The sequence below is a fragment of the Entelurus aequoreus genome, linkage group LG07, assembly GCF_033978785.1.
Source record: "Entelurus aequoreus isolate RoL-2023_Sb linkage group LG07, RoL_Eaeq_v1.1, whole genome shotgun sequence".
Classification (NCBI taxonomy): domain Eukaryota; kingdom Metazoa; phylum Chordata; class Actinopteri; order Syngnathiformes; family Syngnathidae; genus Entelurus; species Entelurus aequoreus.
In genome coordinates, this window is record NC_084737.1 from 56398802 (window position 1) to 56426614 (window position 27813).

Sequence of the window (27813 nt, forward strand, 5' to 3'; positions counted from 1 at the left end):
CGCTTGTCCTTGGTTGGACCCCATGGCTATTCTTCCATTTTTGTTATACACCTAGTAGCCTTCAGAGTGGTATGCAGTCTAATTTGAGCACTTGTTAACCTGAATTTGGTTATCTTGCAATGTTTGGATCTGGATCAGACTGATCCAATCTTACTTTGATTTGAACAACTATAATAAAAGTAAAACAGATTACGTGATCTTGGATGGCAAAAGAATATTTCAAAATCTGGACAATTCCGATCCACATATTACTTTTGGAACAACTGGGCACAGCAAAATTGCATCCTCACCACACATAAAAGGAAGAAAACATGGAACTCATTTTTCACTCATTTTAATTTTGTTGTTTCCCCAAATCAACAACTTTTGATAATCAGCGATTAAAATATAGCAACTGCTGGCAACAACAATAAACATTTAAAGTGATTGATAGTGAAACAGGAATAGGACACACACTTCTAGAAACACATACCTGTATTTCCTGTAAACCAAGGACAACAGAAAACCTTCAATTATAAATAAAATAATACTGGTAAAAATGGCACTTGCAGCTGCTAATAATCTGAAGTGCATTAATTAGCTTGTGTAATGTACATAAATGGTAGCAAACTGTATGTGGAAAAAATACAAAATATTGATTATATAGACTTATTGGAATGTTCAACATTTTGGAGACAACACATTTTCATTCATAAACATATTTGACATTACACGTATTTGCCTATAGACAGGAAAATAAGAGCTTTTTCTTAATTGGACATTGTTGTCATTGTTAGGGTTAGGGGCTCAGGGTTTGGGCATGTGGCTGACTACCTGTGGATCCATTAAAACCACTGGTATGGATAGACCTTTATCTTAATCCTAGAGCTAAACATTTATATTTCAAACACCCAAGTAAGCGTGTATATAACTGTACAATATCATGAGGTTACGGTGTTTGCTCAACTGCCTTCCTGAGTTTTTGGTTGATTTGCGGAGTCAATGCCTAAAACAAATTTACCCTGGAAAAGCACAACTAACCTGTACACAATGGCAAACCAAGTCCTAGTTCCAAACACAATAGTTTAAAGCTCTTAATTTGGTTGATTCAAATCATGTTGATTGTGAAGCAAATCAAATCATAAAGCACCCATTATAGGCACTTGAATTTGATTAACTTAATGTCAAGAGTGTATGTTTTTATCTTTGCACAGATACTGCAAGCTTGTGTTGTCTTTTCCTCCAGCATAATGTGTCTGCCCTGAGGAAAAGCACTTGTAACGCTTGAACATCAATCAAGAAAGTCTGTCCTTTTTGGGACTGGAGCCGAAAATTTTGTTCCACTCTGTGTACATATCAATTTCTTTTGCTGATGTACTAGCATGTAATTTACAAAAGACACTCTCAAAGTCCAGGTAGGCCATGGGCCGATTCTCTCCCCGAGGCATCATATTAATGTCTATGCCTTGTTGTGTGGAGACATGTGACAAACCCACCTGGGCTTCATGGCAGAGTCTGCCCAGGTCAAATCCAGAGAAACCACCAGTGCGTTGGACCAACAGTGCCAGGTCCTCCTCACTCATACAGTATTTCTGCTGCGATTGAGTGAGGAGCTGTCTGATAATCTGGTGTCGAGCTGCACTATCGGGCAGGGGTACCAGAACCCTCAGAGCAAAATATCTGTGTAACCCTTCATCCATTTCCTGGGGTCTACTTGTGGAGCAAACCACTAACACTTGGTTACTTCCATCCTCACCTGAGCCCATAAGAAGTGAGTCCAGTTGGGAAAGTAACTCCCGCTTCAGTCTATTAATAGGACTTTTGTCAGCGAGTTGCGATGCAAGCAGCATGTCCACCTCACTGATAAATAGTACACAGGGTTGGCGGCAGTGCGCCACAAGGAAGGACGCTCGGATAATTCTCTCCCCGTCTGTCAGCCACTTGGTGACTAACGTAGACCCACTGAGTAGAAGTAGTGGTTTCCCAAGCTGGCTGGCTAGGCATTGGCCTAATAACGTCCTGCCACAGCCTCTCGGGCCAAATAGCAGCACACAATTCGGTGTGGTTCCTAAGCTGGTGAATATGTCAGGACGCAAGATGGGCCATAGGACCTCCTCTTTCAGGGTCACTTTGGCGAGTTCTAAGCCTGCAATGTCACTCCAGTCCACGGAGGGCCCATGCTGAACAATTTCGGAGGTAACCATGTCCAATAGGTGAGGGTCGGAGGTTTTTAGTTGCTCTAGAGCAGAAAGGGTGCAACATGTTGTTGAGGAGGAGGATGGAGCCCCTGAATGGGAGAGGTGGAAGTGATGATCTTCAGCACTTTGCTCACTACGCTGTGAGGATATAAAGCAAAAAAGAGAATCTGCAGAGCGGGAACCCCTTAGTGTGGAGGAAATGCAGGGTGATGGAGACAGCTGGATGCTGCTTTCCTGGTTGTTGTACTTTTTCTGCTGCTGCTCCGAAGGCTTTGTGTACTGCTTTTGCAGAGAAAAGTGGTGCAATGACTTTTCAGAATTCCTATCAAAGCCAATGCCACTGGTACCATTAGAGCTCCCGTTTGTGCTGCTGCTGTCTGCCACTCTGTACATCATGCTGTCGGCTGAGCTCAGAGTCTGGTCAAATCCAAAGTTAGGATAAGGAGTTTCATTATCTCCTTGACCAGTTATGTAGAAGGCCGTCCTCTTCAGCGTGTTGGAGGAGCAACTGTTAAGATGACTTGGGGTGATTGGGGTCAAGCTGTGGTTATGGTATGGATACCCAGGTAAAGTTGACGAAGGGGGAAGAGGTGTTGGTGTGGCAATGCCTGAGGGAATGTATGAGTTTGACAGGGGTACTCCCCTGGGGCTGTATCCAGGCCTTACTGAGCTCTGAACAGGATATCCGGCTGCAGAGTAATTATAACCAGATAAGTCTGGTGCGCCTCCTTTGTGAGGTGGGACTAATGTAGGGTGACAGGATGGTGGAGGTGGTTGCAAGATTCCACTGCTGTGCAGCGGGGACGGATGTGCAGGGGGAGGCACAGACTGGGAATTATAACTACTGTGCAAGTAGGTACCACTGTAAGGCACAGAATATTCCTGAGAAGGCAATGAAGCTGAGTGGAGTGCGGTGGTAATGTGGTTTCCACAGCTACTTCTAGAGTAGTTCTGTTCACTAAGAGTGCTGGAGGCAATACCAGGAGAGCTGCACAAACCAGTTACCACCTCAGAAGTGGCTGCAACGCCTCCCTTGCGGATGGTAACCCCATCAGGGATGCAACTCATGGAATAGACTCCATCCTGCCAGGGGTCCGATTCACCCTTGCGTCCGTTTATCCCTACTGGGTCACTGGGAGCTTCCGAACAGGAGACAGGCACCGCCAGAATACTGGAATACTTCTCTGCATATTTCTTGAGCAGGTTAGAGGCAGTGAGGGCAGAGATGTCATCGTTGGCCCAGGCATACTGATCAGTGGCAGCGCAGTGCACGATGCCGGGTACTAGATGGTAGGCCTCTGCCTTGTGGCCTGGGGAGCGCGTGGTCGAGGAAATGTCAAAATGCTGTTCAGCCCACTGGCTTTGCTCATGGTGCCACTGCATCTTCAAGCCTGAGAAAAAGATCACACATGGGTAAAAAACTCAATTGGGACTCAGTATCCAGACATCATGCAGTTCTGAAATGGTCACACTAAGAGACCATCAAATGTTAAGACTGACAGACAACCTAATGGTTAGTCCACAAATGAGCCTTGCACCATTAACATTCAAATTAGGCAACGCTTAAAATGTAGGTGAGCCGCAGTAGTAAGTAAGTAACATGTATTTGCATAGCACCTTTCAGGGACAAAAAGCCACAAAGTGCTTCACAACACAGTTTAAATATCAGAAATTATATCTGATATAAAAGACCAATATATAATATAAAAACACAATATAAAAACACAGTATTAATAAACAATATGAAAACAAAGTAAAAGACAACATAAACATCATAGCAGCCCAGGAGTAGCTAATTAAAAGCCTTAACAAATTAATGAGTCTTAAGATTTATTTTGAAGGCGTCAACAGAGTCAATTGAGCACAATGAGGGTGGAATATCATTCCAAAGCGTGGGAGCAACAGCCTGGAAGGTTCAGTCACCTCTAGTAGTAGTTAGATATTATGTGGTTTCTGGTCTGAAAGAGCTAATATTTATTTACACTTGTGATTTAGGGCTATATAAATAAACATTGATTGATTGGTTGATTGATTTGTCTGTATGGTTGTCTAAGCTCCAGGCAGCAGCCAGGTTCAGACAGGGTTCATGCAAGTTTTTTCAGGTTTTCCACATATGTACGACTGTGGTAAATACATCATATTTTGCTTACCAGTTTTTACAATTCAGTAATTCAACTACAAAATATGTGTCAGTATAAGAGATGCTAGTTCGGAAAGTTACGGACTGACAAATAAATTAATGCAATAAAAATGTAAATATGTGACTGAAACTTAATGTGCAAAAGAAATGCAGACAGAGTGTAACCTCCTGAGAGCCAGTGTCCTCTGAAGTGGACAGTTTGTTTGTCTATTTCTTTTTTCAGTTGCATTTTGAAGAACAAATAGCCCCATTATTCAAAATGCGAATGTTCACTGCAGGGGATGCTGTCTCTCAGTTGGGTGTGAATTGTCAGTAGTTATTCAAACTATTGCAGAAAATGATAAAAATGGTCAGTTTAAAGTTCATAAAACTGTTTCTGCTTGATGTCTATTTTTAAAAGTAGACTACTGGTCAATTTTTAATCCATATATTTAAGATACTCATCCTCATCACACTCTTAGTGAAGCACTGGTGGACTACACAACCAAGATCCCTGTGAGGCTTGCTGGATTCAGTGAAAATATTAGGAAACATGAATGCATTATTACATCGGTGCCTTCCCCTCCCGCAGAGTTACCCACAGGGTACCAGCACAGGCATATATTTTAACCTCGAAACACCACCGCACGCCTCGCCGTTCTCTAGGCCCTCCCGCTCGTTTCCCGAAACCCGGAAATTGTCCAACAACAAACACCACAAAGAGTTGAACGGCAAATATAATGTGGATCTGTGGGATGTCGTTGTGTCTTGTGCAGCCCTTTGAGATACTTGTGATTAAGGGCTATATCAATAAATGTTGATTGATTGATTGATGAGATGCGTTGGTAACACATTTCCGAGTTGCGCAGACACATTAAGCATTAACAACACTTCTTTTCTCAACCGCCATCGCTTGTGAGCTGTAAAGCTGGTTGCTAACAGAGTGGGCCAAAGCCCAGATGAACAGCTACAAAAGCGGGGTTGCCCAAAATACAGACGATTTAAACATCCACCGTGCATCGAGGGACTTCGTGTCCATTTACCTCTCAAAGACACGCCAAGATAACGGATGTAATAAAGTTTTATTTGGCTGAAGACATATGTCCAATGTATACTGAGAGCAGTACAATGAGTGTGTTCCTTTGTATGTGCCTTTTGTGCATAATCTTATTTTTTCACTTGTTTGCACTTTATGATCCCACTCTGCAGTGGCATATTACCCTTTTGTCTTTTGTACATTGTATTATTAATGAATTGTTTTATAGTTCCATTTTGAAATGGAAGCCAAGTTCACAAACTATAGCAAGTCCAATAAAATATGTTTTCATTAACAGTAAATAATCGTGATTAATAGTCCTGATTTCAATAGTGATGAAAATATTTGTGATTATTATTTTGGCCATAATCGTGCAGCCTTATGTGACAGCGTGTCATAATTATGATGGACAGCTGGACATTAAAAATAACGAGAGCAGAATCATGAGTCGAGAATCTTAACTAGGGCTGGGCGATATGACTAAAAAATGTATCACGATATAAGTGTTTCATATCAGTCGATATCGATAATTATTGATAAAAAATAAAAAAAACCTATTCTAAATAAAGACCAGGAGAAAAAAGGCTGAATTTAAATACTTTTATTTTAAATATAACCTTTAACCTTTAGAACGAGGTCAGCATTATGAAAAACAGTCAAATAAATGAAAATACTGGTCGATGTGCAAATATTGACATTAAATAAATGCTTAATCCAACAAAATGTGCAAAGTATTATAATTAAGAAATGAGTAGTGTACAACGCAGGCTTTAAAGCCATATTGGTAACAATATATGCAAATAAATAACAGTCACATTAAGCAAGCAGAAACAAACATGTCTTACAGAATATTGTAAACATCGGAATAAACTTGCGTCTGAACATCTGTGACAAAACAAACCTGTTACCCTCTTCAGTCATTTATGGAAAAATCAAACCAACTTCAGTATCTCCTTTTCCACGGATTCCCTGCGCATTACAGCTATTCCTAAGCTTTACACAATTGTGTAAAGCTTAGGAATAGCTGTCTTGGAAAAGTGCTTTCGGCCAGGTAGAACATAACGGGGGTCGAGCACGTGTATGAGATTCTTGTACCCAGACTTCTCAACCATGCTGAGCGGTAGCATGTCCTTCGCTAATTGATACACTACTGCATCCGTTATTTCTTTATAACGTTTTGAATTTTTGTCGTATGGTACTGCTGCCGAGTAATACTGTCTGCAGCAACAACAGACCACCATCGAGACGATGGTGGTCTGTTGTTGCTGCTTCGGTGCTGTTCCACTTGCACCGGCTGATGTAGATGGTTGTGGCTGTTTGATACTGCTGTACTCCAGTGGGTGAGAGCGGCTCAGGTGGTAAAATAAGTTTGTCGTGTTCCCAGACTTGGTCGGCACGACGACCTTGCAAAGTTTGCAGACAATATTACTCTGATTCGTATCGGATTTAAAAAAATCCAAAATACTGCCAAACTGGTGACGTGACGTTTCCTTTTTTATTTACAATTTCCTCTCGTGCTGCCGCGCTCATATTCCCGTTTCGTTTCACTCCTCCTCGTCAGCTAGCCGTTGTTGCTTTTTAAATTTTCTTTTCCTGTTAGCATTTCCCAGAATGCCTTGCGGTTCAGGCTCGGCCGTGATAGGTCGAAAGGCCAAAGCCCTTCCTCTGCCTACACCCCCCAGAATGCTGTGCGGTTCCGGCTCCGCCTTTCTTCCCATTTTTTTCTAACAGAACTCAGTGAAATTATCGAACGTTCTATCGACCCCATTTTCTATTGATATTGATCACATGTCTATCGCGATATACCGTAATTTCCGGACTATAAGCCGCTACTTTTCCCCTCGTTCTGGTCCCTGCGGCTTATACAACGGTGCGGCTTATTTACGGCCTGTTCTTCTCCGACACCGACGAAGAGGATTTCGGTGGTTTTTGTACGCAGGAGGAAGACGATGACACGATGATTAGAGACTGACTTTTCATATACCGGTAGGCTGGTTATTTTGATAACGTACAGGCGAGCACTTTGTATTACTTTGCACCGTTGTATTATTTGTACTCTGCACGAATGCTGTTCGCCATGTCAAAGATGTGAAAGTTTGATTGAATGATTGAAAGATTTATTGTTAATAAATGGGACGCTTTGCGTTCCTAAACAGTCATCTCTGTCCCGACAATCCCCTCCGTGGTAGCAGGAACCCCTATATACTACGGTAATTACACATCAAAACCCTGCGGCTTATAGTCGGGTGCGGCTTATATATGGAGCAATCTGTATTTTCCCCTAAATTTAGCTGGTGCGGCTTATAGTCAGGTGCGGCTTATAGTCCGGAAATTACGGTATATTGTTATTGTTTTATCGCCCAGCCTTAATCTTAACGGTCTTCCTGGACTCACCCAAATACTGGTATACGGTAAACATCCCCTACTTTCTACCGAGTCATACTGGAACCTGATTGGGCAGAGCATGCAAAGCTAAGGCACATGGCTAACAATATGATTTGTGTATTTATAAGAGGACGTGGTCTGGGTGCCCAGCCATGCGATGTAAGAAAGAAATGTGCTTGGATTCAAGCGTGCGAAAACTTTAAATCATCTGAATTTTTTCTTGCACACAATGTTTTGTGGATTTGAACCTACTCCTATTTTTAGTGATACATCTATTTTTATTTATGTTTATTTCGAACATGTATAAAATGTCAGCACTGGAGATGTCCGATAATATCAATAAATGCTTTAAAATGTAATATCGGAAATTATCGGGATCGTTTTTTTTTTATTATCGGTATCGTTTTTTGTTTTTTTTATTAAATCAACATAAAAAACACAAGATACACTTACAATTAGTGCACCAACCCAATAAACCTCCCTCCCCCATTTACACTCATTCACACAAAGGGGTTGTTTCTTTCTGTTATTAATATTCTGGTTCCTACATTATGTATCAATATATATCAATACAGTCTGCAAGGCATACAGTGATTGTGTGTGCTGCTGGTCCACTAATACTACTAACCTTTAACAGTTAATTTTACTCATTTTCATTAATTACTAGTATGTAACTGTTTTTATATTGTTTTACTTTCTTTTTTATTCAAGAAAATGTTTTTAATTTATTTATCTTATTTTTTTTATTTTTTTTTAAAAAGGACCTTATCTTCACCATACCTGGTTGTCCAAATTAGGCATAATAATGTGTTAATTCCACGACTGTATATATATCGGTATCGGTTGATATCGGTATCGGTAATTAAGAGTTGGACAATATCGGATATCGGCAAAAAGCCATTATCGGACATCCCTAGTCAGCACACATACTACACATTTTAATTTCTCATTACATGTCCGAAAAGGAGTAGAAAGAAGCAACATGTTTTTAATCCTACCCCTTTCCACTTAACAGCAACTTCTAATACGTGTATTAATTTTTTGTTCCCACTTTGTAACACAGTTTTAATCAATGCATTCTAAGTACAACGATTCACGTGTGAGATTAACAAGTAATTTAAAAAAAAGATCAGGAGGTTTATAAAATTATCCTTCCTTGTACTTAGTAAACATTTTGAGCTTGAACAACCTCTTAAACTGGATCATGTTAGTACATTGTTTGACTTCTTTGCTTAATCCATTCCATAGTTTAATTCCACATATTTATATGCTAAAGGTCTTAAGTGTTAAACCAAAGAGGTTCATTAAGTCTTTAAAAAAGTATGCAATTTTGTTATTCTTATAGCCAGACCTGTGTTTATTTCCTACTACAAGCAGGAAGACAGTGGCAAAAACTGTTTAAATCAGCTGACCAGACACGTCACAGCAACACCACGTGACAACCTCTGAGGAAGGCAACAGTTGTGGCCAAAACCGTCAGGTACGGAAATAAACACAGGTCTGGCTATAAGAATAACAAATCTGCGGTCTTAAATGTTTTAAATTAGATTTTTCTCTAAGGTTATATTTTGCCTCTTTTTTTTTTAGAATAATTGTTGTGCATTCTTGCGTAGTAGATTACTAAACTTTGCTTCTTCCTACTCCTTTTCGGGCATGATGTAAAATGAAATGACATGAAATTGTGTGATGTATTATGATATAAGTGTGTTCATGTTCGAAATAAACTAAAGAAAGAAAGCAAGAAAATATTATAGTTTTCTTTGTACATCATTTTAGCTGTTTGCAAATGCACAAAGTCATTGAATTTCAATATTTTTGATTAACTGAATAAAGGCTTTGTATGTTCTCTATATCCACCATTATGCACTATTATAACTGATATTTTTTGTAACACCGTTAGTGAATGAAATGCACATTTGTAATTATATCAACCATATTTCTGCACAACAACTCAGGTATGGTAACACTAGCGAGCAGTAAAGTAAAGTGATTTTTTACAAGTAAAACTAAGTTACAACTTAAACTAACTAACATCAACGCAACTCTTAATAAATGAGGCCCGAGGTGAGCTATAATTGACCATATATATTGGGAATTTTATGAAACAAATTGTGCTCGTAAATTGAGGTATTTTTATTATGTTAGCCTGTTCTATTACTTTTCTAAAAAATACACCACATCATGGCGTTCTTATTAAAGCCCAAAGTTTGACCTCAGGTGTCGGCTGGTACACATATTTTTACATTTGTATTTATTTATACAGGACAGTTCACATTAATGAACAATCTGCGGTACAGACTGTAAATGAGCCGGATTATAGCATAGTTGCTCATTTCCGCAGTGTCCCATACCAGTAGTTGGTGGCACTGGGAGCAAGGTGGGTGAAGTGTCTTGCCCAAGGACACGACAAAACTGACTAAACTGGCAGAAGCTTGACAACCACTCTACCATATGTGCCAAGCTGCCCGCTTTAGGGGACTGTTTGTAGAATTTGAGCAAGACTGGTTAGGAAAAATCATGGCCGCCATCACATAAAATATATTTTTAGGAGTCTAATTGGTCACATAAAATCATTCTTATCAGCACCATTCACTCATCAGTTTAGCGTATATATGTGCAGAGCTAATGAGCAAAACCTCATTAGTCTACCAGCTGGATGTCGCCACAAAACTGTCAATAGGAAGCTGCGTGTGTGTGTCTGTGTAAATGTGAGTGTGTGTGTGTCTGTGTGTGTATACACTCAGTATACATATGATAAATAACACTGCACGCCAAATAAATAAAAATAAAAAGTAAATTATACAAATACATACAGGAGTAAACCACTGACAAACATTGTGTAGTCAGTGAGTGAATAAGTATAGGGCATGCATTATGACGTATACACAATAACAATAATAATGGTAATGATAGTAAAAATAAAGGATACATTTGCAGCAATACTTTAAAAATAATGACGTAAGTGCAGCTTATGCCATTATCTTTATTACAGGTGTGTTCCAATAGAGTGGCAGTACTAACTGATAAATAAAAAAATATATAGTATAATGTTTCTGTTGCTCGCATGTCTTCCCTATAATTTTGTCCAAGCTGTTTTTTTTTTTTTTGTTTCTCCTCCTCAGTGCTTCCTTCCTCGGCAAGGGACTGCCTAATTGGACACACCTTATCCTAATTTATCCATGGGTTCTTTAAGCAGGGCACTGACAGCTTTTCCTCGCTGGTGTATTGCTTCCAGTGTCTTCCATGTCCTATACCTAGCTTCCACGCTCCTGCCGCAGGTCAGTCGTGATATTTTTTTGACACTAACCTCTATTTTTTGTATCTTCTCTTCAGAGGTTGATTGTTTATTGTCTGTGGAATAAAACATTTCCTCGTGTGTCCTGGCCGTTCCCTCGCCGATTGCTGGAAGCTCTATTATGGACTGTATTTTTATGGTGTGCACTTTTTCCCCATCTCCTTTTGTTTGGGTAATTATTTGTATTAAAGAACTGCAACTTTTGTTCCACCTTGCCTCAGTTCAACTAGTGACTGAGCCGTGACAGGCAGAATGTGAAAGGAATGGAAAAAAATTAATAATTAAATGATAGATTAAAAAAAATTTGCATAATCACAAATAAAAATGATACATTATATGAGACACAGAAGTATTCATTAAACAATAATATAAATTAATTTAAAAATAAAAATGAGATCACCTGACATCTAATTTTAAAGGTAAATTGTATTTGTTTATTTGAAGCACAATGTGCAGTTACATTAAAATGAAGGCTGCACCAAATTTAGCACCATGCTAATTTCCATCTGTAGTTCTTTTGTGGCATATTAAGCATCCTTAATTACACCAGGTTAAAAATACATAAGATTGAAATCACATTGTGAAAATCAATTTAAAATACAAGTGCAATACATAGAAAAAATGCTAGTTACAAATCAGTGTGCAGTCAAGTCACAGTATTTTAGCAGCATCATTTAAAGTGAAGAAGTATATGAAGTACAAACATTTTTTTTAGCAAAATCCACATAACACAGCATACAGTGGAGTAGCCATCAGATGGTACCCATAAGGCAGGGGTGTCCAAAGTGCGGCCATTTGTGGCCCGCAGCTAATTGTTTACCAACCCGCCACACATTCTGGAAATACTATTGTAAAAATAAAAAAGAACATTAAAAAAAGTGGAATGAGGTGAAATCTAACGAGAAAAAGTTGCAATGTTGATACAAAAGCTGCCATGCAGGCTGTTTCTTTATTTTTATTTTTTTGCCATTGCTCAGAAAAAAAAAATATGACAAAAAAATCCATGTTATAATGAATTATTTTCAGGGCTCCAATTACTTCAAATATTTCACTTTAAAATGTTTTATGTGGTAAATATTGCATATATTGTGTAGTAGCCATATAAAAACATCAACGTTTTCTTTGACAAATGCACATAAAACAAACAAAATAATAGTTCCAGCATAAAATCGACAGATATACCTGAAGTTGATCTCGTAACTTAAGTGTTGAAAGTAAAAGAAAAACCTAATAAAAATGTATCACTTTATGAGTGGGGCACCTTTTGGAATCCAAATGTATTTAGTGATTTTTTTATATATCTTTTCACTGTGATTACTCAAAAATATGAAATAATTAAAGGCCTACTGAAATGAATTTTTTTTATTTAAACGGGGATAGCAGATCTATTCTATGTGTCATACTTGATCATTTCGCGATATTGCCATATTTTTGCTGAAAGGATTTAGTATAGAACAACGACGATAAAGATTGCAACTTTTGGTATCTGATAAAAAAAAGGCTTGCCCCTACCGGAAGTAGCGTGACGTAGTCAATTGAACATATACGCAAAGTTCCCTATTGTTTACAATGATGGCCGCATGAAGTGAGAGAGATTCGGACCGAGAAAGCGACAATTTCCCCATTAATTTGAGCGAGGATGAAAGATTTGTGGATGAGTAAAGTGCAAGTGAAGGACTAGTGGGGAGTTGAAGCTATTCAGATAGGGAAGATGCTGTGAGAGCCGGGGGTGACCTGATATTCAGCTGGGAATGACTACAACAGTAAATAAACACAAGACATATATATACTCTATTAGCCACAACACAACCAGGCTTATATTTAATATGCCACAAATTAATCCTGCATAAAAACACCTACGTGTTTGTTATGCTAGCTCCTAGCTCCTCTGCTAGCTCCTAGCTTCATAGAACACGCCAATACAATTCAAACACCTGATCAACACACACAATCACTCAGCCCAAAAGACCGTTCACCTAACCCAAGGTTCATAAAGCTTATATATTTTTAAAAAGTTACGTACGTGACGCGCACATACGGTCAAGCTATCAAATGTTTAGCAGCCAAGGCTGCATACTCACGGTACCTGATATTCAGCTGGGAATGACTACAACAGTAAATAAACACAAGACATATATATACTCTATTAGCCACAACACAACCAGGCTTATATTTAATATGCCACAAATTAATCCTGCATAAAAACACATACGTGTTTGTTATGCTAGCTCCTAGCTCCTATGCTAGCTCCTAGCTCCATAGAACACGCCAATACAATTCAAACACCTGATCAACACACACAATCACTCAGCCCAAAAGACAGTTCACCTAACCCAAGGTTCATAAAGCTCATATATTTTTAAAAAGTTACGTACGTGACGCGCACGTACGGTCAAGCTATCAAATGTTTAGCAGCCAAGGCTGCATACTCACGGTACCTGGTATTCATCTGGGAATGACTAAAACAGTAAATAAACACAAGGCATATATTTACTCTATTAGCCACAACACAACCAGGCTTATATTTAATATGACACAAATTAATCCTGCATAAAAACACCTACGTCTTTGTTATGCTAACTCCTGGCTCCTATGCTAGCTCCTAGCTCCATAGAACACGCCAATACAATTCAAACACCTGATCAACACACACAATCACTCAGCCCAAAAGACCGTTCACCTAACCCAAGGTTCATAAAGCTTATATATTTTTAAAAAGTTACGTACGTGACGCGCACATACGGTCAAGCTATCAAATGTTTAGCAGCCAAGGCTGCATACTCACGGTACCTGATATTCAGCTGGGAATGACTACAACAGTAAGTAAACACAAGACATATATATACTCTATTAGCCACAACACAACCAGGCTTATATTTAATATGCCACAAATTAATCCTGCATAAAAACACATACGTGTTTGTTATGCTAGCTCCTAGCTCCTATGCTAGCTCCTAGCTCCATAGAACACGCCAATACAATTCAAACACCTGATCAACACACACAATCACTCAGCCCAAAAGACAGTTCACCTAACCCAAGGTTCATAAAGCTCATATATTTTTAAAAAGTTACGTACGTGACGCGCACGTACGGTCAAGCTATCAAATGTTTAGCAGCCAAGGCTGCATACTCACGGTACCTGGTATTCATCTGGGAATGACTAAAACAGTAAATAAACACAAGGCATATATTTACTCTATTAGCCACAACACAACCAGGCTTATATTTAATATGACACAAATTAATCCTGCATAAAAACACCTACGTCTTTGTTATGCTAACTCCTGGCTCCTATGCTAGCTCCTAGCTCCATAGAACACGCCAATACAATTCAAACACCTGATCAACACACACAATCACTCAGCCCAAAAGACCGTTCACCTAACCCAAGGTTCATAAAGCTTATATATTTTTAAAAAGTTACGTACATACGCAAAAAAAAGTTGCGCACATACGGTCAAGCGATCAAATGTTAAGTGTCAGCCACAACAGTACACAGCCGGCGCTTCTTTGTTTACATTCCCGAAAGATGCAGTCAAGATGGAAGAACTCGGATAACAGAGACTCTAACCAGGAGGACTTTTGATTTGGATACACAGACGCCTGTAGAGAACTGGGACAACACAGACTCTTACCAGGATTACTTTGATTTGGATGACAAAGACGCAGACGTGCTACTGTGAGTATGCAGCTTTGGCTTTTTTTTGCGTATGTACGTAACTTTTTTAAAATATATAAGCTTTATGAACCTTGGGTTAGGTGAACGGTCTTTTGGGCTGAGTGATTGTGTGTGTTGATCATGTGTTTGAATTGTATTGGCGTGTTCTATGGAGCTAGGAGCTAGCAGAGGAGCTAGGAGCTAGCATAACACGTACCGTACCGTAAGTGCGCATCACGTACGTAACTTTTTAAAAATATATAAGCTTTATGAACCTTGGGTTAGGTGAACGGTCTTTTGGGCTGAGTGATTGTGTGTGTTGATCAAGTGTTTGAATTGTATTGGCGTGTTCTATGGAGCTAGGAGCTAGCAGAGGAGCTAGGAGCTAGCATAACAAACACGCAGGTGTTATTATGCAGGATTAATTTGTGGCATATTAAATATAAGCCTGGTTGTGTTGTGGCTAATAGAGTATATATATGTCTTGTGTTTATTTACTGTTGTAGTCATTCCCAGCTGAATATCAGGTACCGTGAGTATGCAGCCTTGGCTGCTAAACATTCGATAACTTGACCGTATGTGCGCGTCACGTACGTAACTTTTTAAAAATATATAAGCTTTATGAACCTTGGGTTAGGTAAACGGTCTTTTGGGCTGAGTGATTGTGTGTGTTGATCAGGTGTTTGAATTGTATTGGCGTGTTCTATGGAGCTAGGAGCTAGCAGAGGAGCTAGGAGCTAGCATAACAAACACGCAGGTGTTTTTATGCAGGATTAATTTGTGGCATATTAAATATAAGCCTGGTTGTGTTGTGGCTAATAGAGTATATATATGTCTTGTGTTTATTTACTGTTGTAGTCATTCCCAGCTGAATATCAGGTCACCCCCGGCTCTCACAGCATCTTCCCTATCTGAATAGCTTCAACTCCCCACTAGTCCTTCACTTGCACTTTACTCATCCACAAATCTTTCATCCTCGCTCAAATTAATGGGGAAATTGTCGCTTTCTCGGTCCGAATCTCTCTCACTTCATGCGGCCATCATTGTAAACAATAGGGAACTTTGCGTATATGTTCAACTGACTACGTCACGCTACTTCCGGTAGGTGCAAGCCTTTTTTTTATCAGATACCAAAAGTTGCAATCTTTATCGTCGTTGTTCTATACTAAATCCTTTCAGCAAAAATATGGCAATATCGCGAAATGATCAAGTATGACACATAGAATAGATCTGCTATCCCCGTTTAAATAAAAAAAATTCATTTCAGTAGGCCTTTAAAATCAATGGTGTCCTGCATTATTGATCTTTTAGGGCTCTAATTACTAAATACTGCATATTTCAGTTTTACTATAAAAAAACTAAGTTGTTTTTGACAGAAAAGCCATAAAACATTTTTTTAAAATTTGTATTACTTTATATCAACTTGAAGTTGATATAGAGATTTACCGTAAGCGTTAAATAATAATTAAAAAAAAATAATCTGATTTATTTTTAACATTTTAATGACTGAGACCCTTTATGGCCCCCGGGACCCCTAAAGGTAAAATAAATAAAAAATCCATATATTTTGTTATGGTTTGAAAATGAAAAATATCAAAATGGCCCCCACCTGCTTTAATTTTTCCATGTGCGGCCCTCAGTGGAAAAAGTTTGGACACCCCTGCCATAAGGGCATCATTCAATAGCCATATACCCCATTGGTACTGCATACGTAAACAAGACGGTGATATTACACAATTAGACTGGTGTACTCTGGTGGCCATCAGATGGTACCTGCAAGGGTATTGTTAATGTGAGCAGTGGCTGTGAGAAGCTGCGAAAACATGTTTAGTTTTTTAGATTGTCCCGGGAGCCCATTCCATTCTTTGATGGCTGATTGGGAGAAGTCCGACTTTCTTTTTGGAACATTACAGTCACCCCTGGATACAGACCTTAACACTCTGCTTGTTAGTTGAGAGCGTAGCTGTACGTATAATTTTAGGGGGCAAGGATCTTATGTACCAGGCGGATATTGGAGTACTTAATTAAGTTTTCAAAGCTAAGCATCCTGTATTTGTCAAGTATGTTTACAATGGTGGTATTGCCGAGGCTTTTTATTGAGGATTTTCAGTGCTTGATTATGTAATGATCTGAGAGAATTTAAAACTGTATGATGACATACAGTATGTATGCATTGCATTGAAAAACGATTTAGCTGCTTCCAATGATAAAGAGCTCCCGATGTGCTGGAAGTTGGCAATGTTATATTTCAGAACATGACATCACTTTTTAATGATTTTTAAAATTTAGTGTAAGATCCAGTATCATGCCTAGGTATTTAACTTCCTAAACATTATTGATAATGTAACTATTCACATAGATATTTGGGAGAACACTTTGATTTGGTTTGTTTGAAAAATACATTTTGACAATTGTATCTGTGTTCAGCGTAAGGCAGGATTTGTTCAGCCACTCTGTTGCTTTGGCATTGTCTCGGATATCAGATTTACATCGGAACCGTGAGTAAATAAGTCAGCAGACATTACGAGCTCCACATCCTCGCAGATGGAAGGTAGGTCAATGATGTACAAACTGAAGAGCAGTGGCCCCAGAGTAGACCCTTGAGGTACCCCTGTAGTAAAGGAACTGAGTGGTGAAGTTTTGTCATTTTTTCTTATGCGCTGGGAGCAATCTGCGAGGTAAGATAGAAACCACAAACACCAAAATATTGGTGTTTGTGGAGAGATTGAAATTCAGTAATTTTGCCAGCAGCACTGAGTGGTAAACGGTGTCAAACGCCTTATGTAGATCCAGATAAATGCCCCCAACCACCTATCCCCTGTCCAGGCTGGATTAGATCACCTCGAGTAAGTAACAGCATGCTGTGTCAGTCAAGTGTTTGGATCAGAAGCCAAACTAAATGGGATGTAACATATTTCCATTATCAAGGTGCTCAATCAGCTGTTTGGCAGCAATTTTTTCAATAACTGTAGCAACAACAGGAAGTATGCAGATTGAAAAGGAAGAAGTAAAGTAGAAAGAAGAAAGAAAATGGGTGTTATAATTGCGGTTTTGAAGGGGGATGGAATACACATTTTTTAACGACTGGTTAATTATGTAAGTTATTGGTCTCGCAAAAAACTCTTTGTATTTCTTTAGTAAAAGTGGCTCAAGTCCCCATGAGTCCTTAGCTTTTGAGGTTGAGGAGATCATTTTATTGACCTTGCCTTCACTCACACATTCCATATTCATCAGAGTGGGTTGTAGTCCTCCTGTGAGACCAGAGGGCATAGTCCCAGTAGACTCAGCAGAAGATGTTGAAGATTAACTGATCAGTCATCAACCTTGACTTGAGATATTTTAGGGCAACATCTATGTCCTTCATTAACAGCCATAACCTCTCACTAAGCCATTGTAAGGTTATTTTACTTTTATATTTTTGCGGTTGTGTTTTTGTGAATTTACACAAGATCTGAGTGATTGCAATTTTAAGAGCACTACAACCCTGCCAAAAACTAAATTATTATCAACAGTCGTTTTTATTTCGGTGTCCAAAAGCTCCATGTCACGCCTCGGGATAAGTGATATGTAGGCTTTTTCTCTATTTTGGTTTCTATAATGCGTTTTAGAGGGTTTCCTTGAGACCATTGTTAGATTATGGTTGGATAAACCGTTTCTTAAATTATAAGTTTTGTTAACACGATATAATTTATTTGTAAATATTAAGTCTCGCAGGGTTTTAGCAGAGTTTTTCTGGTGGGATCCTTTATCATTTGGGTTAGGTTAAACTGTTTGGCTAAATGCTTTAGCTTATTGGAACGTGCTTTATCCAACGAATTTAGGTTAAAATCACCCATCAAAATAGTTTCCTTGTTACTGCAGGCTTCAAGTACATCTTTCAACATGTCAAAAAATGAATCCTTCTCATTAGGTGGCCTATATAAAACAACAACATTAAAAGACTTATCAGTAGATAGGCAAATTATTACTCCTACACATTCCAAGCTATTCTGGGGAAGATTGATCTGCTTGCATTGGATTTTCTTTTTGACATAACACACCACCTGCTTTTTTATTAAGTCGGTCTCTTCTAAAAACATTGTGATTCTGAATGATGACGGCACCTACTGGGCTATTTTTTGTTAACCATGTTTCTGAGAGTCCTAAATAATCAACATTTGAATCGTGCAATAGTTTTTCCAGTTGTTCTGTTTTAGATGGAAGGCTTCTGACATGTCCACCAAAAATCCCCTTTGGTTAAGCTACAGGGTTGTAGATCATTTTTGCATGATTAACAGTTTGTAGCAGCTTAATTTTCAACTAACTGGGTAAACTTGAGACACAGTACATGTTAAAAAAAAAAAAAGTCAGAAGATTACATTTTCAAATGTGTTTAAATGAGAATGAAAAGGAATCATCCAGTCAAGAGTAAATTATTACTTATTCAAGAATAAAGTTTCAATAAATAGTTGAGTTAAAATCTATTTGGATTAAAAAAGTGAAATGTTAAAAGGGTACTTATACTGTTCATTTCCTTTTCATGGTGTAATTCTGCATGAACATGTGTGAATCTGTGATCTGCACTAGTGATTTGGGGCAGCGTGGCTCAGTTGGTGGAGCAGCCATGCTAGCAATTTGGGTGTTCCAGGTTCGAACCCCGCTTCCACCATCTTAGTCACTGCCGTTGTGTCTTTGGGCAAGACACTTTGCCCACCTGCTCCCAGTGCCACCCACACTGGTTTAAATGTAGCTTAAGATGCGGATATTAGGTGTTACCATGTAAAGCGCTTTGAGTCTCTAGAGAAATGCGCCATATAAATACAATTCACAAATTTTCCTCCACTGGTCTGTGATCGTTTGGTTTTGTCTTCGACCACATAGCGAAAGGAATGCTAATTTTCCTTATTACACTGAAGTAGAGATGGGATTCATGGCTCTTTGAGGGGAGCCGGATCCTGAGGAGCCGTTCCGTTCAAAGAGACGTTCAAAAGACTGGCTCGTTATTATAGTTGTATTTTTTTTGTTTAACTTTTTCTTTTTTTCACATAAACCAAACTGTTTTTTTTTTTTTTTTAAATCATAGAAGCCATCACTGGTAGTAGTAATAAGATAAAAAGTTATGGATCAGAATAATTTAAATGTACACAAATATTACTTTATTGGTGGGAATTACCGGTATTCTGAAATATTGGCTACATTTTGTAATTTTGCTTTGTTTTCATTATAAAATTGTCATTGTTAAAAAGGGGAACTGCCCATTTTGGGGGGAATTTTGCCTATAATTCATAACCCTAATGTAAGGCAAGAACATATATGATTTTCTTGTTTTTATTCATTCTAAATAGTAAAGAAATGCGCTCAAAAGTCCACTTACAATGGAGCCTATGGGAGTCGGTCTATTCTGCCTACAAAGTCCTTAAAAACACCCAAATGCTTCCATTGAGGTTTTTTTTAATATATAATGTAAGTATATATTTAATGTAGTAACAGGCACACTTATAATAGCATGTCATATTTACGTATTTTGATCATTTTAAGCATACGGCGGTGTATTAATTTAAAAAACGCATCACACCATTCGCTATTTCTTTCAACAATATCACTGATTATTACTCACTGCAGACTTCATGGGATCCAACAAACATAATAAAACATCACTTACTGTCTGCTGTCATTAGAATGCGGACTGATAACATCTTGTTATATTCCCGTTTAGTTGAAGAATGAATCATAATCTTTGCGAAGAAAAAGGGGTTGGAACCAAGCGTCTTTTCGTGTCTGTCTCGCCATTTCCGGGTCTAAATTGGCTGTCAAAGTGAACCAACTTGTCTGATTACATCCAGGTGAGAGGCATGATTTATGATCAAGAATAAACTTTCACGAGCACCGAGGCGAGGAAGCAGCTCACCAGTCAATGATGTCAACATAGGCTGTAGGGCTCTCAAACGATTAAAATATTTAATCGCAATTAATCACAGTTTGTTAATAGTTAAGTCAAAATTATTGCAATAAATCGAAGATAGATATACATTTTGGTCATTCCAAAGTGTATCCTAGACAGACGATGTTAAAGTTTTTATTACCATGACTGGAAAATTAGTTTGTTTTAATTAAATGTTTTTTTTAAAACATTATGTTTTTTTAAACAGCTCAACACAAAAAGGATTTAAACACACTTTTAATGACAATTTACAAAATTACCTGCAGTGTGTTGGTATCTTGCCAGATTTTGTAGGAATACCTAATTTGCTGCTTCCTGCTGTAGAAGCTCTTGCATTCAGAGGAGAGGAGCTACTCTTCCATGTTTAGACACCAGTTCCATGCATTAATAACAAGAAAATGAATTGTTACAATCATAGTTTGATTGTCAAAGATGTTTGGTAAAGCAAAATGTGATATTTGTACCTGAATAAATGCTTCTGATATCTTGTACATTACATGTCGTACAAGTTAATCATATTTGTTTTGCTGCATGGCAATGTCTTAACCTTTTTAATTTATCAATGATGTGAGATATTCAGCCTAATAAACACTGTGATTGAGAACCATCAATCAGAGCATCTTATTAAAAATATCTGCCAAAAATGTCTTCCTATACAGTATATTCCTCAACTGACGTACGGACATTTATGTAGGTAGAAATATCACAGATTACATCAAAACGTCTTTGACAATCGAAGCATGATCGTAATGAAATACATTTTTCATTTTATTACTTAAGCGGATGTGACTCCTAGTGCTTTTAAAGCAAGGGTGCCCATTACGTCGATCGTGAGCTACCGGTCGATCGCGGACGATGTGTCAGGCGATCGCCAACCATGCATTAAAAAAATAGACCTAAAAATTAGCGATCATAAATCTTCACTATGATGTCCCTTTCGTCACTTGATTGACGTTCACGGCACCCGAGGGTCTTGTGAGTCGACGCTGGCTGCTGCCAGCTCATTAATAAGCAAAAATGACCTTAAGGAAGGTGAGAAACACTTTTTATTTCAACAAACTCTCGCGCCGTACCTGCCATCAAAACTCTAAAGACAGACTGCACAGGTCCGATCTTCACAATAAAAGCGCCACTTCATCCTGCCTGCAGCGCTAACAAAATAAGAGTCTCAGAAAGCTAGCGCACAAGCTGGCAAGCAACGGAGTTTGCCGCCAATGTATTTCTTGTAAAGTGTATAAAAAGGAGTACGGAAGCCGGACAAATAGGATGACAAAAACTAACCACTTTCATGTGGTATTAGACAGTAAGGAAGACTTTTTTTCTCCTCCATTTGAAAATGCGGACGTTATCAGCACTACTGTCTGATTCCAATCAATGCAAGTCATCAGAATCAGGTAATACACCAACTTATAATCTTGTCTTCATGAAAGAAAGGAATCTATATGTGTTAAACATGCTTGTATTATCATTAAACACCTTTAACTTGTTAACAAAAATGTGTCTTTCATAAATAAATAAATATAAATTATATATATGAATGAGGTAGATCACCTCGACTTGTTCAATTGAAAAGTAGCTCGCCTGCAGAAAAAGTGTGGGCACCCCTGTTTTAAAGTGAAGCCCGAACTATGATGTTTTGAGAAGGTGTCTTAACATGATTTGACGACATGACTTAAGAATGATAAAGATTTTCTGCCTACCAATTCTGCCTCCTGCCTGTTTTTTCTTCCTTTCTGTTCAGCTTTTACCCCATCTTACTAAAGCAGTTACAGTAACAATCTACATGTTATGTTATTAATGCACTCAATGCAAACACGTACATAAAGCTCCTTCTCCCTGCAAGCGGAAAAGCACGCCAGCCTGCATTCACTCCAGTGACATCGTCTTATGGTGATTGAAGTGAAATGGTCTTGTATTGGCGGGAGAACGACTTGTCAGACTTTGGATATCAGATTTCCAGATTCTTACCTTTTCTTTGTGCATTTCTGCTCGCTATTTTTCCGCTTGTGGCTCAACAGTGACTGGACGCAGTGGACGCCATTAGACCTCCTCACACTACAGAAGCACCCAAGGGTCAAAAACAAAGCATGCGCTTTAATCGCTCTGTAAAAAATTTGTGTCATTAAAGTAATTTATATTTAACGCATTATTATCGCGTTAACTTTGACAGCCCTATTAGGCACATAAGCTGGTGATCACGGCGCTGCTACAAATAGTTTGTCATCGTTAGCGCTTATAATAACAATATCACTAATACTTGGTTAATATTCAAGTAAAAAAATGTAAATGGTGTATTGTTGGCGGTTTTTGAATGGTTATTTATTGTGTTTTATGGGCGTAATAGTGGACTCCGTTGTAAGAGGATTTGTTTTTGTTCATTTTATTTATGAGTTAGAATGCATATTTTTAAAAATCCATCCGCCGTCATGTCTTCCATAATAATTATGAACAATAGGCACAATTAAAAAAAGAGAGCAGTTACTGCAGGTAATAATACATTCAAAAATTCAGGAATAAATTACGTCAGAAATTGTGGTAGTCAATAAATAATGAAACATGTATGAATTAGGAAGGCTCCAGCACCACCCGCGACCCCGAAAGGGACAAGCGGTAGAAAATGAATGGATGGATGGAATTAATTAGGAACAAATTATATCAGACACTTTGTTATCCATTAAGCAACATTATAGTCATAAATTTAGGAATTCATGATATCAGACAAGTCAAAACATAATAATGAATAGAGGAATAAATGTTATCATACACTGTAAACACTGTAATAAATAATGATATTATGGATAACTTTAGAAAACATGACATACACCACACATTTATTAAAGAATAATAAATAAATGAATTCAAGAATAAATTGTATCAGAAAATGTGGTTGTCAATAAATAATAATGCATAGATGAATTTAGGAATAAATTATATCAGACACTGTGGAATCCATTAAATAATGATGAATTCAGGAATAAATGACATTAGACACTGCGGTGGTCAACAAATAATTATGAATAAAATGAATGGATGAATACATGATATAACACTCTGTAATACATAATAATCATATTAATATCTTTAGAAACATGACATAAAACACATATTCAATAAATAATAATACATGAATGAATTCAGGAATACATTATATCAGACACTGTGGGTCTCAGCAGTCAGCTACTTCCATGTATCCTTAAAAAACAATGTATGTTTGTACAGTTTTTTTTTTAAGTGTATCATGTTTGTATTGTTTTTCTTCAATATTCTTACTCCGCATACGTTTTTAAATAAAATGTTTCACTGAGGTATTATTCAAACAAAATGACGTGAAAATTACTGACATTAGCAGGTTGTTGTTTGCTTTGTGCATTAATTTTATTGGTTTAAAAATGGACCAGATCAGTGAATTTTAATATTTCAGAGTTTTAGAAATAAAGGGTTTGTGTGTTCCATATAATTGACATTATGCAATAACGTCATTAGCCTTTTTTGTAGAACAGTTAGTAAATGCAGTGTGTTATTTACCCACACCTCTACACAATTACTGAACAACGGGTTCATCCAAAATTCTACTTGGTTGCCATAATAAGATGTGAAAACTGTGTGTTTAGACATTAAATACAATCTGCCTCTCCATGTTACAGATTTACTTCCAAACAAAATCCAAATCTACTTTGAAGTCAATTTCAGCTCAGCCTGGGCTCGCCAAGATGACAAGCAGTCTATCAAAACGCAACAACAACAGATGCGGGAAGTAAACAGTGTGAGTTCAAAGTCTGGGATGCTGTGCAGTGACCAGAAGAAATTAGCTGTCACTGACTGAAAGACAGAAAGAGCTGCTGCAAAGATGACAGATTGCGGCGGCAATATAAAGATACTTGACACATGTCAACATTTTAGGAGGGGGGAAAAAACTAATATTCATGGTAATCGATGCTCCTTGACATTTTGATGTCTGCAAAGCTATGGCCATCAAAACTCTTGTCATTGCAACTATCAGAATATTCATTTGAACAAGTTTAGTTGTGCTAGACATTTTGTAAATATCATCAAGATCACCACTGTACGTATTGCTAACAGCGACAATTCATTTACCAAACCGTAAAACATACAAGACTTAAAAGCACATTGTCAACATTTCATACTCATCGCCTGAACAGAGTAGGTGTGGTAAAGGCAGTAGGCTGCAGAATGTTGGCCAAGAGGAGAAGAATACAGATTTACCCTCCTCTAATTGAGAAGTAGTTCATCACCGACTGATTGCTTTGTTCTGCTATGTGATTAAATAATATCAAGTGTGAAACATAGCGTCTACAGCAGGTGTCTTTAATAAATATCCAGGCATGTGAGCACCCTTTGAGAAAAAAAGAGGAAAACTGAGGAAAAAAGAGGAACATTTCTATCGGCACAAAGTGCTGCCATGCAAGCCTCGAAAGAACATTTTGAAAATCAAGAATACAATTCCTGCAATTGGGCGCAATTGTTTTATATTGCATTATTGGCTTTATTTCAACAAAAAATCTTAGGGTACATTAAACATATGTTTCTTATTGCAAGTCTGTCCTTAAATAAAACAGTGAACATACTAGACAACTTGTCTTTTAGTAGTAAGTAAACAAACAAAGGCTCCTAATTAGTCTGCTGACATATGCAGTAACATATTGTCATTTATCATTCTATTATTTTGTCAACATTTTTAAGGACAAATGGTAGAAAATAAATGATTAATCTACTTCTTCATTTACTGTTAATATCTGCTTAATTTCTCTTTTAACATGTTCTATCTACACTTCTGTTAAAATTTAATAATTATTCTTCTTCTGTTTGGATGCTTTACATTAGTTTTGGATGATACCACAAATTTGGGTATCAATCCGATACCAAGTCATTACAGGATCATACATTGGTCATATTCAAAGTCCTCATGTGCCCAGGGACATATTTCCTGTGTTTAAAACATAATAGAAATGTTAAAAAAACGAAATATTTTGTGACGCTAAAAAATATTGATGTAATCATAGTAGTATCAACTATTTACGCTCCTGTACTTGGTATCATTACAGTGGATGTCAGGTGTAGATCCACCAATGGAGTTTGTTTACATTCAGGAACGGCGTCATTAGCGGTGACGCCAGTGAGCTACGGTGTGTAGTGAAGTACAGTATGTTTAGCTATTCCTCGTCCTGCAGGGATGATACTTGTAAGAAATGTACTTTATTTTTCACCATGGAGACGAGGATTAGTGATTTAGAAGTAGCTAATACACTGCAGACTGCGGATGGACTTTAGCCGCTAGCTAGTAAGCCATGTCTTAAAGCACCTTTTCCTGAGGGCGTTTCAGTGTTATAACTTCAAGACCCTTATCGTTTCTTTTTAAGCCAAAATGCGTCCGTTCTCCCTTTTCTGTCTACACTGTGTCTGCTTGTAAGTACTCCATGATACTGCGCAGCCGAACATGCTCTTCTGCTCGTAAACTAGCAATGTCACGGCATGACGACGACGGGGGCCTGGGGGGTGGGGACCAGTACTTTTTAGAAGCGGTATAGTACCGAATATGTTTCATTAGTATCGCGGTACTATACTAATACCGGTATACCGTACAACCCTAGTACTACACTATATTTTACCGTTAGATATATTCTCATCTTGCAACCTATTTTGACTGTCTTTTTAAAACTTATATGTCACATTCAATGTACCGCAGAATTTTTTATTTTTTTTAGTTGATTATTTACTAATAATATTATCATTGAAAATGAGATGGCGCCGCTGAAGTGGCTGCCTGTTAATATATAGACGTATAGCATGCTCTTTGATATGTAAAAACCGGCACTGCAACAACGTAATTTCCCCATTGTTGGATAAATAAAAGTCTATCCTATCCTAATGTAAAATTCTATATCATGCATGCAAAACAACTCAGACAATGTTTCCCATTTGGCAACTCTATCCTGTAGCCACGCCACTTCGGGTAATATATTTCCGGTGTTGTGACATCTTTTTACAATCTGTCACGTCAAAAATATACCTTCTCGCCGGCTACTAAAAAATACTGTCGAACTACAACTGGTTCGGAACTAAGAGTGTTCGGATTGTAATCAACCAAATATAATTAGCAGCAATGTAGACAGCCACCAATATTGTGGCTCGGAGAGCAAACGGAGGCAACAACACGTAAGCTAGCTAGAAGGTTAGCTAAATAGCGAGCTTGTTTTGGTGGTGTTTTGTTCTCTCCCTGTCCAGCAACTCAGTGCGGCGTTTAGGCAAGAGGAACAGCGCATATTAGCAGCTGAGGCGAGCGTTCAACAAATGTTGTTTGGATGATCTTTTTATTGATAATTAATGAAAAAAATCACAGAAGTGATATTTGTCGTGGAAATGAATGTTAAAAAACGCGCATTTCCTTGATTGACATGCCTGATTATTGACTAAGGTTTGCATATGAAAACGTCTTCACAGCCAATGTATGATTCTCACATTACATCAAACAGACTAGCCCATATGAATATCAAATTAACTGAAATATGGCACAGCTCCCTATTGTTTCAAACATATTAATTTGGAGATAACACACAACTTGGCACCTAAATTGATAATTAAATAATTATTGCAGTTGCTAATTCAGACGTGCTGTTATGAAACAACTGGAAATATGTGATGCATTACATGGTATCGTATGCATGTTCGAACTGAAAAATGTGTCTTACATCAGTGCTTCTCTGCGAGTTCAACAAATATTTGTAAAAAAAAAAATATATATAAAAACAACAAAAGCTGTGCATTGTTATGCTTTTGTGATTTTCTTGTTATTGTTGTAGCTGACATTAGGATTTGCTTGATTTTGTCACACAATTCCTTCTTTTGTTTACCTTCAAGTAAGTTACAGCAGCATTCAAGCACTCTTTCTCAATTCTTCCGTTACTGACTGTTTTGACCCAAATTTTAAAAAATCCTGAGCGAAGACTCATTTGTATGTTGCTGTGCTGTAAATTAATGTCATAACTCTTATACATATTTTATATTGGACTCTAAGCTCTGTTTTTAACTGTCGTATTTCAGACTTCTGTGGAAACATCTAGGCTACATTTAAAATGCAGGATCAGATGTCCAATTCGGATGTTTTTGTCGAATCGAATCCTTTTAGTGGCCGTTCACATTACAAAAACAAAATCGTGATTTGTAACGCCAATGCTATCTGACTTGCATGCAGATATGACATC

At 37.8% G+C, this 27813-nt stretch overlaps 1 protein-coding gene across 5 annotated transcripts in view; it reads right to left on the minus strand.

Moving 5' to 3' along the window:
• Window positions 1-456: 456 nt before the first annotated feature.
• LOC133654064 (fidgetin-like) overlaps window positions 457-27813 on the minus strand; it is a 79136-nt gene continuing 51779 nt past the window's right edge. For 4 of the 5 annotated variants that reach the window (XM_062054033.1, XM_062054034.1, XM_062054032.1 and 1 more), the window contains one exon: window positions 457-3568. In XM_062054033.1, coding sequence (XP_061910017.1) covers window positions 1275-3560 — 2286 coding nt within the window. In that variant the 5' untranslated portion in view covers window positions 3561-3568 and the 3' untranslated portion in view covers window positions 457-1274. Of the gene's footprint in view, window positions 3569-22561; window positions 22649-27813 lie in introns of all 5 variants that reach the window. The other variant, XM_062054036.1, reaches the window with a different exon arrangement.